Genomic DNA, 19,681 nt, shown 5'->3' on the forward strand with positions numbered 1-19,681 from the left:
CAGAGACAGACCTGGTGTAGGCTAGTCCAGTCTGAACAGCCAGGTCCATGGACATGCACTTACTGCCCTCCCTCATCCCAACTCTATGTGGCTGACTCCCAGCATGCCTAGAGGGGTGAAGGAGAGGAGCGGCCCGCACCCATTCCCAAAAGGAGTGCCACTCACACAGCATCACTTCTGGCTGTTGTCTGTTGGCTCGCTTAGCCTGCATACATTTTTGCTCCGTGAGCTCTGTGAAGCCTGAATCATAGTACACTCTCCCTTGTCCTGTCTATGGCATTGTTTATTGTTTTGTTTTGAAGGTGATGGCAGGGGTGGATCTTAAGCATTAGACAGATTGGTGTTGCAGGAGATCCGTTGATCATGCATTAGGGGAAGTTTTCTGTTAGGCTAAAGAGGAATGCATGAGAAGGATAAGAGGGTGTTGTCCTGTTGTCATTGTTGGAAGAACTGACATTATTGCTCCCATCAACCTCATGTCCCACCATGATACTGTACATTTGTTACTCTTGGTGTCCCGGATCCTTTGATGTCACACCAAGCCTGTTTTATTAATGGTCAATTATGAGTGTAATGGTGGATGTTGACTAGAAACTTTTGGTAAATGTTACATGTTTTTGATAGAAGGTACTTTTATCCTCATGCTGCTGCTGGTTTTGATTCCATTATTCATTTCCCCTGACAAACTGTACAATTACAGTTTGCAGTTTATGTTGATGAATGGAAAATATTTTACTGACTCCATAACTATGGTCAACCTATTTCAGGCCATTTAAAGGGGTAATCTGCAGTTCTAAAAAGAACAAAGTGGCAAACCCGCCACTATTTCAATAACCAGCTGAGTGATGGGGCTGGAGAAAAGTAACCACTCTCAAATTCATAGACAAAGCTATGGATGCAAGGACTGACCATCTATGATAGCAAAAGTATAGTTTTAACCATGTTGAGGCTATATAGTGTCTGTTTACAGTTACCTTGTTTACAAACAAATGAGTAAAACAAACTTATGTTTTGGGTTTTGATGGGGTACGACAGTTGAACTAGGTGCATGAGGGACTTCCAAGTTATATTCTTCAAGAATCAATGGATATATTTCATTAATTTAACAGTCCAAAAAGTGATGTAGCAATCACAGATTGCCCCTATAAGCTGAGGAAAAAAACATGAAGTATTGAATTACAGATAAGGTCCGGTGTCCAGACTAAATGACTCTCATCAGTCTTCATCACTGTCCCATACTGTAGATAGTACCACATAGTCAGACATTCCACCAAGGTGACCTAACCAAAGCAGACAGCCTCCAAAGCCAAGCTACTGTCCAGTGACTACTGTCTTCAGCTTCTTTTTTGAAATCACAAACCACTAGTTTGATTTAAAGTATGTGTTTGGATATGTATACATGGTGCATGGTGTAAATCTGCTTGCAAACCCATGTCAATTGGTGCCATGCTCGAAAATAGTTGTTCCTGTGATTTGTGTTACTTCAAACCAGTCAAACTTCTCAAAAAATACATATAAAGAGACATTATTTCTTTAGATTTCTTTATATCAGTTTCACATAGGTTTCGATTGAGAAAGATGGGGAAACTGGCACTACATTTTCAAATAATTGTTGATCTTTTGATAATCTGACTCATTTTTTAAAAGATTTACACTGTGACAAGTCTTGAAGTTGCCTTTTTAATGATTGTGTTAAGTAAGCTGCTTTGTAGGAGGGTATCCCCCTTCATATATGGAATCTATGCCATGGTGGATATCGCCAACTGGAATCTATCACCAACTGGTTTGAATGTAAAACTAAACAGATATATGTATTAATTTGTAGATATCTGCTCTCAATGAATGGAACCTTGGTATCTTGTGAAACGTCTTACATTGCCTGATTAGAGCCATTTTCCCTCATCTCAGATTTATATAATGAAAATAACTGATATGAAGGCATGGTTTTCATGACTTTTTATTTCAATGAAATAAATGGCTCTCTGAGTAAGTAAGGAACACTACATCAAAATACAGTTAGTCTGACATTTATTTAATCATGTATTTATTATTAAACACCATTCTGAAGATTATGATTCAACAAAATACTATTAATTGAAATGTGATTGGAAAGTGAAGTTTCATCAGGTTAAGAGAGCCTTTGGAGTCATAGTGTGTGTATCGCAGGCACTGAAACTCAAAATATATCAAAAACTATTTTAATCTCAAAGCTTAAAATAAATGTATTAAAGCTCTCTCACTAGTCTTTGGAAATGCTTGAATAGTTGGATCATGCCCTCTGGTGGCTCCAGATTATACTTGCACATTTCTCTGTGGTCCTGTTCATCTGTACCTGTGTTTGTACATGTAAATGCAAGACACTTGGATTGAGCACCCAGTCAATCCAAACAACAGATTCAACCTGCAATGTGCTTAATTCAGATGATTGTATTTCTGTTCTCGTTGATATTACGCTTAAGCCCTTGTTCAAGTTCGAAAGTCTTGTTTGTAAATATAGCCTTTCATCCTTTTGTAAATAAAGCCAATTACATGTTTAATAAAGACAAAGGGGTAATACAGTACAAGGACTACTGTTGTTGTTTGAAGATGACTACTGCTGGCGATAGTTGCTGCTGTTTACTTCAAGCCTTATTCCCTCTTCCTTGCCCCAACTCCCTCACATCTCCAGGTTCCACCACTTGAAGGAGAAGGATTCCCTGCGGACATTGGAGCCACAGTGAACCTCTCCCAGCAGTTTGTGGTAGGAGGCAAAGTCATCAATGTATGTGCAGCTGAGTCCCAGGCCCTCCATGAGGGAGGTCATCTCTGCCTCCAGGGAACAGCGGCCGTCCACCTTGGGCCCAAACGGCTTAGGGATGCCCAGGTTCTTCCCCAACACAATCATGTTCACCTGGAGGTAGAAACATATGCCTCAATTAGGATTTGTTTCTTGCGCTACTTGGGTAGTAGATGATTTGAGCATACGTCCTAATCACATGTAGAAAATGATCACAAAATTGCTAAAATTATTTGCCAGCATTTTTGAGAGTTTTGCCATTCTGAAATGTACAATGTATAACAAATAAAATAAGAAGTACTTTTGGGTTGGAGGTCAGCATGAGGTGTTCTAGTGTAGAACTAGTGTATTCTCACCATGTCTGGGTAGTAGGCCACTGCCCTGTTTTCCTCCATCACATGGAAAAGGATGGGCAGATCAATGATATCATCGTCGTCTAAACCCAGCTCCCTCTTAAGGACATCCCTGTTCCAGTCTATACAGCTCTGTGGGACAGCAGCAGTCACAACATTTACATGGTTATTTCACCAAGCACTGCAACACTCTGCTAGCCTCTCTGAGTAACTAGTTCATCTGGCCTTTAGTTTCCCTCACCTGGACATAGTTGTTTTCTGCTCTGAGTTTCTCATCACTCAAAATCTCATCTACCGTAATCTCTTCTTCTGCTCCAAGACCTGTTAGGAAGGAAGTGGGTGTTAATTAGTAAAACATACAGTTCAGCGGCGGTCGGTGACGCTTAAGATGAGGGAGGACTATTTCTTTTTTTATGAGCATGGCCCTATTTCTATTACAGCATATTGGATGACTTATTCATATTCCATTCACTCAGCCAAATGTAACATCGATAGGTTTAGGCTACTACTTGATGCTCAAATTTTCCCTATACCCATCGAGGTTGCTACAACCTAGCCTATGAATGTAGGTGCACAGGTCAAGAGAAATTTGAGTAATCAAGGTGACAGACATTGACACATTCAATACCGCCTTGCACACTCTTGCCTGTATCTAGCTGATCTAGGGTGTAATCATTAGTCTAACAGTTGCAAACAAGAGTTTCTATTAGACAAATTCAAGTATGTTTATCCCCGTTTCATTCCATTTAAGTAACGTTTTTCAACAGAATCGGCGGAATGAATACACCCCTGATCACACACAAACACACTTTCCTAGCAGCCACATACAAACAGCATGATCACTTTGCTAGTTGTATAATTACTTCACGCATCTACGCGCTCTCCTCCTCTCACATTTTCCCTTCACTTGTGGACTTCAGTGCACAACACATCAGCCATCTGTGACCAGGGAAAAAAAACTTTCCAAGCCAAACCTTCATATCATAACCGAGTTAACTACTCACCACATGTTATGCACTGCAGTGCTAGCTAGTTATAGCTTATGCTTTCAGGACTAGATTAATTCTCTGATCCTTTGATTGGGTGGACAACATGTCAGTTCATGCTGCAAGAGCTCTGATAGGTTGGAGGAAGTTGTCAGAATTACTGTTTAAGTCTATGGAAGGGGTTGAGAACCATGAGCCTCCTAGGTTTTGTATTGAAGTCAATGTACCCAGAGGAGGACAGAAGCTAGCTGTCCTCTAGCTACACCATGGTGCTACCCTACAGAGTGCTGTTGAGGCTACTGTAGACCTTCATTGCAAAACAGTGTGTTTTAATAAATTATTTGGTGATGTGAATATATTTAGTATAGTTTTATCTAAAAAGGATAACTTTTTTAATGTTTCACTATTTTTATTTTTTATTAAATTCACTGAGGATGGTCCACCCCTTCCTCCTCTGAGGAGCCTCCACTGATACAGTTCTAACTACGGTGATACACACTGAGACACACTGAAATGAGTCCCCTAACTGAACGCCTACCGTCAAACATTTTGGCTTGTCCATGCCCGTCATTCTGTAAGCCCCTGAATAGTTTATAGCCTGCGTCAGGGCTGGCGAGCAGCAGCCGGAATCCCTAGACAGAGAAACAGTGGACAAAGACAACATTGGCTGTGTGCTTCATTTGACTTCCTGACAGCTTTACACTATCACATAACCACAGGGCAGCCACAGCCTGCGTCATGTCTAAATGCTTTATGTGCAAATGGACGGCATTAACAATTCTTTGCTTAGAGGCTCTCCATCATTTCTACTCTAGATTACAGAGCATAGTGTTTTTACTCAGATGTTCTAAAAGAGGGGGCAACTATACTTTCCTTGAGGATATTTTTTTTTACCTTTTTGTCAGGAGCTGGGACAAAAGTCATGAATTCATCCACATGCCCAACTAGCAGCCAATCAGAGAACAGTGCAATGGGCTCCTGGACTTTCTGTGCCCACAGGAAGTCTTGCACTACTTTGGTCATATTGCGGCCCTTGGTTGCCCTGAAAAGTTAAACAGCCTTATCACCACTGTTCACAGCCATCTCTTTGTTCCAAATATTCATGAATCATTAGCAAGAGATTTATAGAAGGAAGTAGCATCAAGGTTATTTAATTAATAAATCAACTTTGGAGTAAAGGCAAATATTGTTATCTAAAAACCAGACTCTCTTCCTTTGAAGCAACTAACCCCTGGCTATGTTACACTCACGTGGGGAAAGCCACTCCAATTATGATCCTGCCCAGAGGGTATTTTTTTCCATTTACAGTGACTGGAGGGCTAACTTCCAGGTTACCAAATGAGTCCAGGCTGCTCACTTCCTCATCATATGCTGTCCTCGTCACATAGCCAAAGTCTGGGCCCTGAGGGCACCAGGCAGAGTGAGGTTGAGAGTGAGACACAGATCCACCACACCCCTCACAGTACGGAGATAAGCACATTTTAACTCTAGGTGTTGTGAATGCCTTTTCTTACCAGTAGCACATCATAAGGGAAATCCTGTAGTTTTCCATCTCGGGGGGAGTCCAGCACAACAGGGAAACGATGGTGAGGAGAGTCAATGTAGCCAAACTCTATCTCATCCTGAGAGAGAAACCTCTTTTAAATGTCTATTACATTTCTATATTTTTCATGCAGTTAGAAAAAAGACACCGGTCTTTATTCTGATATATCTTATTTAAAACCTAGAGACAAGACTGACAATGATTAGCATTGATGAAAAAGGATGTGAAAAACATATTGTGTTTAAAAAAAAGGTCGGAATTTAAAAAGGTTAAAATGCACAAAACTGCATGAAAGACTAGGAGCTGAATCCCACAGCTTACCTGCATCCAGCGGTCTCCTCTGTTCATGTACTCATGGCAAACCTTCAGCTTGTACCCACTGTCCTCCACCAGCCTCCTCATTCCCTTTAGGAACTGGTAGTTATCAGATGTGCTGGGTAACCAAATGCACAGAAACACTTGTCTAAGTACGTTTACAGCTAGCACCATCATTATTTCCATCAACATCAATGCCATCATCATCATCATCATTTTCTTTTTCATCATCATCTCTCACCTGCAGACGAAGACCTCCACAGGGTTGAGTGTGTTGGGTGTCATGATCCAGGGAGCCACTCGGAACACCACCCTGTCTGTAAAGATGGGCGTCTCAGGGAAGCCCTGGCAAAATAATAGAACAAAAACATGAACGAGAGATTCCACGACAGAGGTACAGTATATACCATTTGAAGTTTTAAACTACGAAGAGTAAAAGAGTTCAACTACAATGTACCCGAGAGCTGGGCTCCAGCAGGCTGAGGCTGATGCTGATGAGACCCTCAAAGTCTTTGTCAGGGAACCTCAGGCCCTCAACATATAAATTCATCTCAGCGTTTCCCCCGAGGTATGGGACCTCCTTGGACAAATCCTCACTGCCCAGCACCAGCGGGTAGTCCTTCACAAAGCTATTGTAGAACAGGTTTTCTGCAGCAGTAAATCATGTTTTATAATGATGATCAAATGATTCTCCATTTATATGCATATGCAGTCATAAAACCCTATTGTATACACATTATACATTAATGGACTGCCACAAGAACAAATACAAGATCTGACTGAACAAAATGTCCTTGACTCACTCAGTGTTTGGTGCATGCCTGCTGTGGACCTGGTCCTGAAGACCCTGACACTCTCTGCATCCCCCTGGGAGATGTGCATGGTCAGCTTGTAGCCCTCTGGGAGCTTGGCAGGGCCACTGGTCCGCAGCACCATCGGGGACATGTCTTTCAGATCTGACATTTCACAAATACTGACATTATGGTACATCAAGTGTCAACCCATCAATGTCATCATCAATGTGACAATGTGACAACATAGGTATGACAGTGTGTAATACAACTACTTATCCGAGGAGGATGGTGGTCGAGAAGGAACCATCAAACCAGACCAGACACACCCCTAGCTCAGGCATTTTGTGTTTAGCCAACACAAACACCCACATCCCTACTGCTCTTCTCTGCTGACTCCACACCAGAGACAGAGACCTGCAGCCTTTAAATGTTGATTTATTGCAATGCCTGCAGCACTGTCAGCCTGTCAGCTCAGTGTGCCATGATGACTTGGCTGTTGCTGTTGTTATATACCTGACACTCTGGTGACCTCAGCACGCTCACTGTCCCGCCTTTTCCCATAGGTGCGTTCTGAGTCACAGTTGACCAGTAGGATGGCACCATGACCATTAGGCCCCCACATCCATGATCCCTGTAGAGAGATTCTCTAGTCATTCAGCGACAAGAAATAACACTGCCCTGCCGATTTAGCTTTTCCCAATGTGTTTGCATGAGGTTAGATTAGATTTACAGCTGAGTGGAAAAGCACCATGTTCAAAAGAATTTCCCACTTCCAGGAATATAGCATGAACAGTATTTTGATATACCTATTCATATCAGTGGAAGGCTATGCCCTGTGTTAGTTGACAGATAATTTCCTAGAAGTGCCATGGCAATCTTCCTTTGTATTTTGGAATACAGCATGAACACTAGTCTTCTGACATGCCTATTCATGTTAGAGCGTCTCCTTCTGTACCCTGCTATGTTATGAAACAAAGATAGTGACCTCTGAGCTGAAAGCGACCTGGCTGGACAGACCCAGCAGACATAACTCACCTTGTTGGGGTTGTTCCTCTCCACCTGGCCATCTCGATCAGCATCTACATCCAGAGAAATCTCTACAAGACAGACAGGCCCTTGGTGTCACTTAAGCTCAAGAGCTGCTTTGGGGTCTCAAGTAGCCCAGTGAAATACAAGAATGTACAAATGACAGATTCACAAAGGTATGCTATGAAGGTGGGGGCGGGTGGTAGTTTATATGGGTGTGTTCTCCTATCCTAAGCATAACACAACATACCAACAGCGGTGAGGTGAACGACAGCTTTCCCTAACACCTCCGTCTTCTCTCCATAATACATGACCGATAGCTGCACAACAAAGGACAACATTTACAAAGTTAAGTTAATCTAGAACACTGGTGACTAAGCAGTGGTTGTGTTTTGATGGGGTATTCTATGATATATTAATGTCCAGATATGTACAGTACATTATTTCAGTAGAGAATCTGAACACCTGGCCCATTTTGGAACTGACAAAAAGTATCCTTCAATTCCTTATCAATAGAACTGGCACTGTGGTTAACCACATCACTTTCCACTGTTTCACATCTCTCTGGTATCATGTTGAGAGTGCCACATTTGCATTATTTCAGTGTGGTTTGCACGTCACTCTTAAGAGGTGTAGGAGCTGCAGATACTTGATTTATTTTTCTTATTAACATACTTCCCTGTAGCGTGTTCAGTCCCAAGAGGAAATATTCAACTCTAAATGTGTAGCTATTATTGTTGTAGGAGTGGCCTACTTTATTTACCTTGCTATCATTTACCACTTCGCTGGCAGTGTCCATTGTAATAAGAAGCACTGTATTCCCATTGAGCGTGGTGGGGAGGGGCCCACTCTCCGGTGGGGGTGGGGTGATCCTGTAGTGCACTCTGGGACTGCATTGCACAGAGAAGTACTTTGAGCTAGGAGGGGCACCCCTAGGGGAACAATAAATACACGTGACAGTTACATATCATATCCTGATACTTTGCTTATACAAATCTATAGCAATAACAGAGAAAACACAAGAGGACATATCTATAGTGCAGTGGAGCACCAGCAGTGAGTGCAGTTCAGTCTCCTATTTCCAGAAGCAACAGGTGGCAGTGCTAGTACTAAAGTTACATTGCTACAGTAATCGTAGAAGTATGATGTCTTCTACATGCCTCTAAAATGAGTAACGTACCAAAGGGGGAGAAATACTGGACTATCAACCAACACAAGAATACTGGCAATGAGGATTGTACTTATATGTCAAAGCATCAACCATCATCCCAAGTTGTTATACTCAGTATGACACTTGTTTATAAACATTAGGCTGAGCTGTAAAACCTAACACCTGGAGTCCAGGCTGAGCCCAGGAGGTGGTCCACACCAAAGGAACATTAGGTTTTTGGAGGAGGGATAGTATTTGCCTGAACAACAGAGCTTAGGCTCCTCTAAACAACAGCACAAAGAGAAGTGTTTCTTAACAATAAGTATTGAAGTTGTTACACACACCGATGTTGTGAAACCAACTGTATCTGTTGTGTAATCATACCATGTGGAGTGTCTGATAAACTACCCTCAGCCCTAGTCATGATAGTCCCACAATATGTTTAATTCTTCAGGTTGGCGATTTGTGTTGGGCTTACCACTCTTTTCTATCATGTTAACTTGGAAATAATAGGCTACAGTAACTGCTTATAACCCGAATCGAATTCGGTTGCACTGGAGTCATATGGATTGTCAGCTTGTAAGGACAACAAAGGAGAGTCTGTTGACTAGCAGAAAGACGTGACTGATGCAGACTCCCTCCGCTAAGAACAAGAGGTCTGACTCCTCCGCTGAATACAAATGCCATCCACAAACAGTCCTTTCAGACCAATATTGGGGGCATGATCATCCAACTCCTTCTGCAGTTGGAATATCCAAGAAGTAAAATGACAACAAAATAGTCAGTGGATGTAATCAGTCATTTAAAAATATATTATCACTGCAGGACCTACAAGTGGAATAAGATTATAAAGCAATTAAATTATTATATTCAATTAAATTATAAATAGGTGTAAAAGAAAAATACTATTGACATTTTATTTCATTTACTAGGCTATATTTGAAATGTTAATAACAGCACCACACCCCTTTACATTAGACTAATTAAAATCTAATGTGCCATTTTCATTTCACTAATAGCTCTGAATAATAACAAATGAGGGATACGATTTTCCACAAACAATAACAGAGATTGTTGTTAATCAACCGTCCTTACCGATGCATGACATAAGTAAATATTTTATTATATTTTTAATAAATTAATTAATAAATTACAACCCAAACTTGATGCCTTGGAGAACTAGCCTACCTGTCCATGTTTACAGTAAGTTCCGTGCCAACCACGCACATGACTTGAGTTGTTTCTCCATACTCAATTCTCAGCGTCCGAGGGTGGATGATCATGACTGTCCCTGCGGCAGTGGCTTAATTAATTGTTTGCTGTAGGCTATGATAAATTAGAGTTGTACCACAATTCCTTCACCCTGATATACAGTATTGGCAGGAAGTAGCTGCATGCTGCTGGGCAGGCTCTCGTGACCAGCTGATTATACAGCAGGTGAATGCCTCGCGACATCTGATGATTGGTTACAAATGGTCTCGCGCAGTTACTGTAACTGTATGCAGCAAGCCCCAATCGGCAATACGAAACATGACAGAGGTGCAACATTGTATTCGCCTTAACAAACGAAATAAAGCAATAGTGTTATTCAGTATTGTGCGCCTCCAAACCGGGGCAAACTACCCAGCTAGCATATAACATTCTGAGAACCATATGTTTCTTTGGGCTTGGTTGTCCTATGGTTATTTTGCAAACAACCTTCCCATAACATTTCCTACAAGTTTCTTCATGGTTCTATTTAAAGTAATGTTCTCAAATTGTTCAGAGAACGTTAAGAAACAACGTTCTTCTGTTGGAATTTCAGTACTTCAGCATAACTTTTCTACATGTTTCCTCATGCTTATATTTAAAGTCATGTTCTCAGAACATTCAGAGAATGTTAAGAAACAATGTTCTGTGGGAATTTCAGTACTTCAGCATAATGTTTTCTACAGGTTTCCTCATAGTTCTATTTAAAGTAATGTTCTCAGAATGTTCAGAGAACATTAAGAAATAACGTTCTTCTGTGTGAATTCCAGTACTTCAGCATAGCGTTTTCTTAATGTTCCCTCATGGTTCTATTTAAAGTCATGTTCTCAGAACATAAAGACAACTTTCCATAAAAAACACCAGAAAACATTAGTAACGTTTAAAGAACTTTGTAAGAATGTTATTTAAAACATATACATTCCGTTCTCAGCATCAACAAAATTCTCTCTATCCTCTATCTTGTTAAGTGTGTTCAGGTGTGTTGGCCACGCCTACTAATTGGCCACACCTGATCTTAATGAGTGCTTGTTTTCTTTGAAATAGGGTCTGTTTGAATAGGCTAAAATGAACAGCTTTGTTTGAGTAAAAACAAACATGGCATGCTAGCTCCATCCTGGAGCTATGAATTTCTATCTGTGCTTGTAGTTCAAAACAGTTAACCCAAATGAAGCGAGCAGCCTTATTGAAAAATGTTCTCATAACTTTATTTAATTACCTTCAAATAACCTATAATTTCTGTTCTCGGAATGTTAATAAAATCTCATAGGAAAACGTTTAGGGAACCATAGAAAAACGTTCTCAGAACTTCCCTACAAATTAAAAATGTATGTTCATAGAACAGGCAACATTTTCACTTCCATTCTCTGAACGCTTAAAAAACGTTCCGTTTTAACCGTCAGGAATATTATGGCTTGGTTCCCAGAACCAATGGGAAACCAAAAACGTATGTTCCCACAACTTCCAAGGAACCAAATGTGCTAGCTGGGTAGGCTACTGAGAGATAATCCCCAAATAGTTTATATAGCAGTACATAACTGGTGAAACAATGTATTGCCATACACATTTTTTTTTTTCTATGTCAAATATAGTATTGTCACTCTACCGTGTTATAGGCTACACTGTAGCCAACAACAGCCTACTACCACCTGAATACATCTATTGGTGCAGTAGCCTAGCTAGCATAGATACACACACTCACCTGTTTAGGTTCGCTTTCAACACTGTGCCAACAACGTAAAGAGCCGTCAAAGTTTTCTCAATGTCGAGACGAAATGTCTGTTGATACAGTACTGGCATGTTGGTTGCTTTTCTCTTATTAAGGTGCTGAAGGAGATTAGGGTGCATGGTCATAGAAACTTGCTCCTGTGAAACATCCATGGTGATACAGTCCACTGCAGAGGAGCAGAATGATGGAATACGATATGGCGGTGGAGGGTAGGCTTGGCCCTATTGTTAAGGGGGTGTTTTCCTGCCAGTAATTTGAGGCAGAGAAGGCTGCAATTACCCAGCAAACCAAACATGTGTCAACTTGCATAGCAGTCGGCACTTGAATAGCAACAGGATAATGTAGGCATAGGCCTAGACTATGCATACAGTATACATTTCGTTGTCACACTGATTGTCATGTTGAAGGCTATATTTGAATCACAAAAATATGTCCTAAAAATCAATCCCTGCCCTAAAAGCTATGCAGTCGTTAGACATTAGGCTCTGTACAGAGCCTAGGAATCTGGACCTACATGGCACCATTCATTGTCCCCTCACCTGGACTGTACGTACATTTTCTAACCAGAAGCCATGGATTACAGGCAACATCCGCACTGAGCTAAAGGCTAGAGCTGTCGCTTTCAAGGAGCAGGACACTAATCCGGACACTTATAAGAAGTCCTGCTAAGCCCTTCGACGAACCATCAAACAGGCAAAGGGTCAATACAGGACTAAGATCAAATCGAAACAAGGAGCTGATCGTGAACTACACACGCCCCCATTCACATCGACGGGGCTGTGGTGGAGCGGGTCGAGAGCTTTAAGTTCCTCGTGTCCACATCACTAAGAATCTTTCATGGTCCACACACACCAACACAGTCGTGAAGAGGGCACGACAACACCTCTTCCCCCTCTGGAGGCTGAAAAGATTTGGCATGGGCCCTCAGATCCTCAAAAAGTTTTACAGCTGCACCATTGAGAGCATCTTGACTGGCTGCATCAACACTTGGTATGGCAACTGCTTGGCATCCGACCGCAAGGCGCTACAGAGGTTAGCGCGTATGGCCCAGTACATAACTGGCACCGAGCTCCCTGCCATCCAGGACCTCTATACCGGTGTCAGAGGAAGGCCCTGAAAATTGTCAGACGCCAGCCACCTGGACTGTATGACTTGGGCGCTGATGCACCAAGTCTGGAACCAACAGGACCCTGAACAGCTTCTACCTCCAAGCCATAAGACTACTAAATAGTTAGTCAAATTGTTAACCAAATAGCTACCCAGGCTATCTGCATTTAGCCTTTTTGCACAAATGTGTTTTACTCATCAAATATGATGCTGCTACTGTTTATTATCTGTCACTTTATTCCTAGTTATATGTACATACTGTATCTACCTCAATTACCTCGTACCGCTGCACATCGACTCGGTACTGGTACCCCATGTATATAGCCAAGTTATCATTACTCATTGTGTATTTATTATTACTTTTATTATTACATGTTTTACTTTTCTTTCTCTTTGCATGGTTGGGAAGGGCCCATAAGTAAAAATGTCACTGTTAGTCTACACCTGTTGTTTACGTAGCATGTGACAAATACAATTTGATTTGATGGGGACTTGGGGATCTGGTGACTCAGGGTGATTGTTCCTTCAAATGGGCAGCTTTCTCTGATACCACTGGGTGGCTCTTTATTTCACTCTACCAAATGAATGATGATGAGCACAAATGGTACAAGTTTAAGGACTATTCTTTTGTAAACCAACATAAACCAGTTAGCATATCAACTAGTTACACTCAGAATAAAATGCCAGAGACCAAGTACAGGAATAATAGTAATACAAGTGGGGGGAAAAAGTATTTAGTCAGCCACCAATTGTGCAAGTTCTCCCACTTAAAAAGATGAGAGAGGCCTGTAATTTTCATCATAGGTACACGTCAACTATGACAGACAAATTGAGAAAAAAAAATCCAGAAAATCACATTGTAGGATTTTTAATGAATTTATTTGCAAATTATGGTGGAAAATAAGTATTTGGTCACCTACAAACAAGCAAGATTTCTGGCTCTCACAGACCTGTAACTTCTTCTTTAAGAGGCTCCTCTGTCCTCCACTCGTTACCTGTATTAATGGCACCTGTTTGAACTTGTTATCAGTATAAAAGACACCTGTCCACAACCTCAAACAGTCACACTCCAAACTCCACTATGGCCAAGACCAAAGAGCTGTCAAAGGACACCAGAAACAAAATTGTAGACCTGCACCAGGCTGGGAAGACTGAATCTGCAATAGGTAAGCAGCTTGGTTTGAAGAAATCAACTGTGGGAGCAATTATTAGGAAATGGAAGACATACAAGACCACTGATAATCTCCCTCGATCTGGGGCTCCACGCAAGATCTCACCCCGTGGGGTCAAAATGATCACAAGAACGGTGAGCAGAAATCCCAGAACCACACGGGGGGACCTAGTGAATGACCTGCAGAGAGCTGGGACCAAAGTAACAAAGCCTACCATCAGTAACACACTACGCCGCCAGGGACTCAAATCCTGCAGTGCCAGACGTGTCCCCCTGCTTAAGTCAGTACATGTCCAGGCCCATCTGAAGTTTGCTAGAGTGCATTTGGATGATCCAGAAGAGGATTGGGAGAATGTCATATGGTCAGATGAAACCAAAATAGAACTTTTTGGTAAAAACTCAACTCGTCGTGTTTGGAGGACAAAGAATGCTGAGTTGCATCCAAAGAACACCATACCTACTGTGAAGCATGGGGGTGGAAACATCATGCTTTGGGGCTGTTTTTCTGCAAAGGGACCAGGACGACTGATCCGTGTAAAGGAAAGAATGAATGGGGCCATGTATCGTGAGATTTTGAGTGAAAACCTCCTTCCATCAGCAAGGGCATTGAAGATGAAACGTGGCTGGGTCTTTCAGCATGACAATGATCCCAAACACACCGCCCGGGCAATGAAGGAGTGGCTTCGTAAGAAGCATTTCAAGGTCCTGGAGTGGCCTAGCCAGTCTCCAGATCTCAACCCCACAGAAAATCTTTGGAGGGAGTTGAAAGTCTGTGTTGTCCAGCGACAGCCCCAAAACATCACTGCTCTAGAGGAGGTCTGCATGGAGGAATGGGCCAAAATACCAGCAACAGTGTGTGAAAACCTTGTGAAGACTTACAGAAAACGTTTGACCTGTGTCATTAACAAAGTATTGAGAAACTTTCGTTATTGACCAAATACTTATTTTCCACCATAATTTGCAAATAAATTCATAAAAAATCCTACAATGTGATTTTCTGGAGAAGAAAAATCTAATTTTGTCTGTCATAGTTGACGTGTACCTATGATGAAAATTACAGGCCTCTCTCATCTTTTTAAGTGGGAGAACATGCACAATTGGTGGCTGACTAAATACTTTTTTTCCCCCACTGTATGAGTAAATAAGATAGATAGTCACTGCAACCAATAAGTTAGGGATAATGAACTGCACTCAATCGGTTATGAAAAATGCTTTCAATTCACCATAAATAGTCTTAACCAACACCAATGTTACATACAAGTTCAAACTTTCAATATCAATATCACACTTAAAAGGTCAAAACACACTAGGCCTTACCCAACTAACAATTCTAGAGCGAGAGAGGCCTTACATATCTAACTATTCTAGTGAGAGAGAACGTTTTTGTAATGTTACCCATAATGTTCCACTAATGTTTGAGTGTCCAGTTTTACATAATAATAATAATAATAATAATAATAATAATAATAATAATAATAATAATAATAATATGCCATTTAGCAGAACCCTCAAACATGTTTGTCCTGCTGGAAGGTGAACATCAGTTAGGGGAACATTCTATCTATGTTAGCAAAAACCTTCTGAGAACCTTTTTAGCATGTTCTGGTGTTAGAGTTAGGAGAACATTCCCTTAATGTCGTAATCAGCAGTTGCTACATCCATTTTTGGACTTATGAATGATACAGTGGCTTGCGAAAGTATTCACCCCCCCTTGGCATTTTTCTGATTTTGTTGCCTTACAACCTGGAATTAAAATAGATTTTGGGGGGGTTTGTATCATTTGATTTACACAACATGCCTACCACTTTGAAGATGCAAAATATTTTTTATTGTGAAACAAACAAGAAAAAAAAAGAAAAAAAAACGGAAAAACCCCCAAAAGTCAATACTTTGTAGAGCCACCTTTTGCAGTAATTACAGCTGCAAGGCTCTTGGGTATGTCTCTATAAGCTTCGCACATCTAGCCACTGGAATGTTTGCCCATTCTTCAAGGCAAAACTGCTCCAGCTCCTTCAAGTTGGATGGGTTCTGCTGGCGTACAGCAATCTTTAAGATTCTCAATTTGATTGAAGTCTGGGCTTTGACTAGGCCATTCCAAGACATTTCAATGTTTCCCCTTAAACCACTCGAGTGTTGCTTTAGCAGTATGCTTAGGGTCATTGTCCTGCTGGAAGGTGAACCTCTGTCCCAGTCTCAAATCTCTGGAAGACTGAAACAGGTTTCCCTCAATAATTTCCCTGTATTTAGCGCCATCCATCATTCCTTCAATTCTGACCAGTTTCCCAGTCCCTGCTGATGGAAAACATCCCCACAGCATGATGCTGCCACCACATGCTTCACTGTGGGGATGGTGTTCTCGGATTGATGAGAGGTGTTGGGTTTGCACCAGACATAGCGTTTTCCTTGATGGCCAAAAAGCTCAATTTTAGTCTCATCTGACCAGAGTACCTTCTTCCATATGTTTGGGGAGTCTTCCACATGCAAACGTGTTTGCTTATTTTTTTCTTTAAGCAATACCTTTTTTTCTGGCCACTCTTCCGTAAAGCCCAGCTCTGTGGAGTGTACGGCTTAAAGTGGTCCTATGGACAGATACTCCAATCTCCGCTATGGAGCTTTGCAGCTCCTTCAGGGTTATCTTTGGTGTCTTTGTTGCCTCTCTGATTAGTGCTCTCCTTGCCTGGTCCGTGAGTTTTGGCGGGCGGCCCTCTCTTGGCAGGTTTGTTGTGGTGCCATATTCTTTCCATTTTTTAATATTGGATTTAATGGTGCTCCGTGGGATGTTCAAAGTTTCTGATATTTTTGTATAACCCAACCCTGATCTGTACTTCTCCACAACTTTGTCCCTGACCTGTTTAGAGAGCTCCATGGTGCCGCTTTCTCGGTGGTGCCCTTTGCTTAGTGGTGTTGCAGACTCTGGGGCCTTTCAGAACAGTTGTATATATACTGATATCATGTGACAGATCATGTGACACTTAGATTGCACACAGGTGGACTTTATTTAACTAATTATGTGACTTCTGAAGGTAATTGGTTGCACCAGATCTTATTTAGGGGCTTCATAGCAAAGGGGGTAAATACATATACACGCACCACTTTTCTGTTATTTTTTTTTTAAGATTTTTTTTTAACAAGTTATCTTTTTCATTTCACTTCACCAATTTGGACTATTTTGTGTATGTCCATTACATTAAATCTAAATAAAAATCCATTTAAATTACAGGTTGTAATGCAACAAAATAGGAAAAACGCCAAGGGGGATGAATACTTCAAAACATGGTTAAAATGATACATTTAATATCATGGATGGTCAGTCCTTGCATCCATAGCTCTGTCTATGAATTCTCCAGGCCCATCCCTCAGTTTTTTACTAAACCAGGGGTGGGGAGACCGCTTTGTTATTGTTTCTACTGCTCCTTGACGCTTTAATGTCAAACAGAATATACACAGAACATGGTTTCCATGTTCTCAGAACATGAGATCTTAATGTTCTAGACACGTTTCATGAGAATGTTGAACTTTCATGTGTCCAGTTTTCTGAGGGTTAGGAAAATATTCCATCAATGTCCCACCAAACATACACAGCACATAAGATATTAATGTTCTAGACACATTTAATGGGAACGTTGCAAGAACATTCATGTGTATCAGTTGTCAGGACGTCGCAAAGAAGTGTTCTCCCCCAAACATTTTTTTTTCATTACACATCACGCCTTGTTACTGTTCCCAAGCCAATCAAGGCCGTGATTAGTGAACCACTGATCCATTCACAGCGCTTTGTCTGTTGGCAAGGTTAAGGACACACAAACACAGTGCTTTTAACATACAGTGTTTTCAACTTATACATATTTGTCATACATGATTTTATTGTGCATGCTCATTTATTCAGTAATTATTATTCAATATGTCCTCACCTGGGATTTAAACTCACAACCTCTTGGTTCACAGTACTCTGATCTTCCGGCACCATGTTCACGTCAGGTACAGTGGCGGGTGCTGAGGTGAGGACGGCTCATAATAATGGCTGGAATGGAGAGTATGGAATGTCATCAAAGACATGGAAACCATGTGTTTGAAACCATGTGTTTGATGTGTTTGATACCATTTCACTGATATGTGATACCATTCCACTGAGTCCGCTCCAGCCATTACCACGAGCCTGTCCTCCCCAATTAAGGGGCCACCAACCTCCTGTGGTCAGGTATCAGTTAATCTGACTATACTATACTCATTGATTTGAGGTTCATTGATCATATACTCTCATCATTGATCATTGATTTACTTAATTCAGCAATTTAAGGGCTTTCTGTATAGTTATCTAATGTTGGTGGGGCATATTAACCTGTTTTAATTATATTCCGGAATCACTATGATCACTTCTACATTAACTTCTACATTAATGTGGATGCAACCATGATTACAGACAATCCTGAAAGAATCGTGAATAATGATGAGTGAGAAAGTTACAGAGGCATAAATATCATACCCCTCAAAAAATGCTAACTTCCTCTGTTATTGTAATGGTGAAAGGTTAGCATGTCTTGGGAGTATAATATTTGTGCGTCTGTAACTTTCTCACTCATCATAGATGATTTGGACATGAAGCGTGGAAATGGCTTGCATTGGATTTGTGCCACAAATGCTAAAAAGGTAGCATTTGAAACAGTGGCCAGGTAAACAAAACCAAAGCATGGATTGCTGTCATATGTTGTCCATAAACTGCTTACAGGGTAAGGAAACCAATATGGTGAATTCGGAAAGTGTGGGACATCATATAAACTGGAACAGTTTAATCCTTGTGCGTTTATTTCTTAGTCTGACAAAATAAAATCTAAACTATTGTTATTAAACCTTTGCAGAGAAACCACATGATCAAAATCACTTAACTTGACAGAGGGGGGCAGAGGAAGCTTCAAACAGTAAGCTCACCCTGCGAAGCACATGGTAAGCTCAGTGACATATTGTAGTTAATGTTAAGGTTATAAAACTGTCATAAATAATGCACTGTGCCAAATTGTGATTTAAATGTGCATACTGTGTACTGGTGCATCAAAATACATAAAAAAAAGTTGCCAATACTATGTTTACATTTGTTGTTGTTCTGCTTTACCAACCTTAGCTAGCCAAAGTAAGTGTGACAGTTTACGTTAGGGACCCTCTGTTTTTTGCAGTAATATATCCTTTTAATTTTTTATTGTAGTACTGTTATTTGAGTGAATTCAGAAAAAGTGGGACACTTTTTGCATTTCCATATTCTGTACCCTCATCAGACATCTATATAAATATAGATCAGATGTTTCCTAATCACACAAAATTGAGTTGTCATTGGGGTACAATTAGCACTATAATAATGGTGCCCCTGTTTATCTAACCTGCTGAAATTTACTCCTCAGCCTTAAATCTCCCGCTTGCGTCGCTTCATTAGCTAGCGTTTGAGGTGGCGCGATTGGTTAAGATGCTTGAGGAGGGCTGTCAGGCGTGTTTGTGAG

The 19,681-nt window shown here is 41.0% G+C and overlaps 1 protein-coding gene across 2 annotated transcripts; it reads right to left on the reverse strand.

The window, feature by feature from the left end:
• Positions 1–1,942: 1,942 nt before the first annotated feature.
• LOC311138497 (protein-arginine deiminase type-2-like) lies at positions 1,943–12,094 on the reverse strand (the record flags this gene model as incomplete). Of its 2 annotated transcripts, none has more annotated exons than XM_084173201.1 (16): positions 1,943–2,890; positions 3,133–3,261; positions 3,371–3,450; positions 4,654–4,747; positions 5,010–5,157; positions 5,366–5,517; positions 5,630–5,737; positions 5,980–6,091; positions 6,215–6,318; positions 6,431–6,621; positions 6,777–6,929; positions 7,281–7,398; positions 7,803–7,864; positions 8,044–8,113; positions 8,557–8,725; positions 11,891–12,094. In XM_084173201.1, the coding sequence occupies 16 exons, from the start codon at positions 12,067–12,069 to the stop codon at positions 2,657–2,659; spliced, it is 2,103 nt and encodes a 700-aa protein (XP_084029327.1). In that variant the 3' UTR covers positions 1,943–2,656. The 2 variants fall into 2 exon arrangements, with proteins under 2 accessions (XP_084029327.1, XP_084029328.1); XM_084173202.1 differs by lacking the exon at positions 11,891–12,094 and adding an exon at positions 10,132–10,226.
• Positions 12,095–19,681: the final 7,587 nt, after the last annotated feature.

This window comes from Coregonus lavaretus (genome assembly GCF_964263955.1).
Source record: "Coregonus lavaretus genome assembly, chromosome: 12".
NCBI lineage: Eukaryota > Metazoa > Chordata > Actinopteri > Salmoniformes > Salmonidae > Coregonus > Coregonus lavaretus.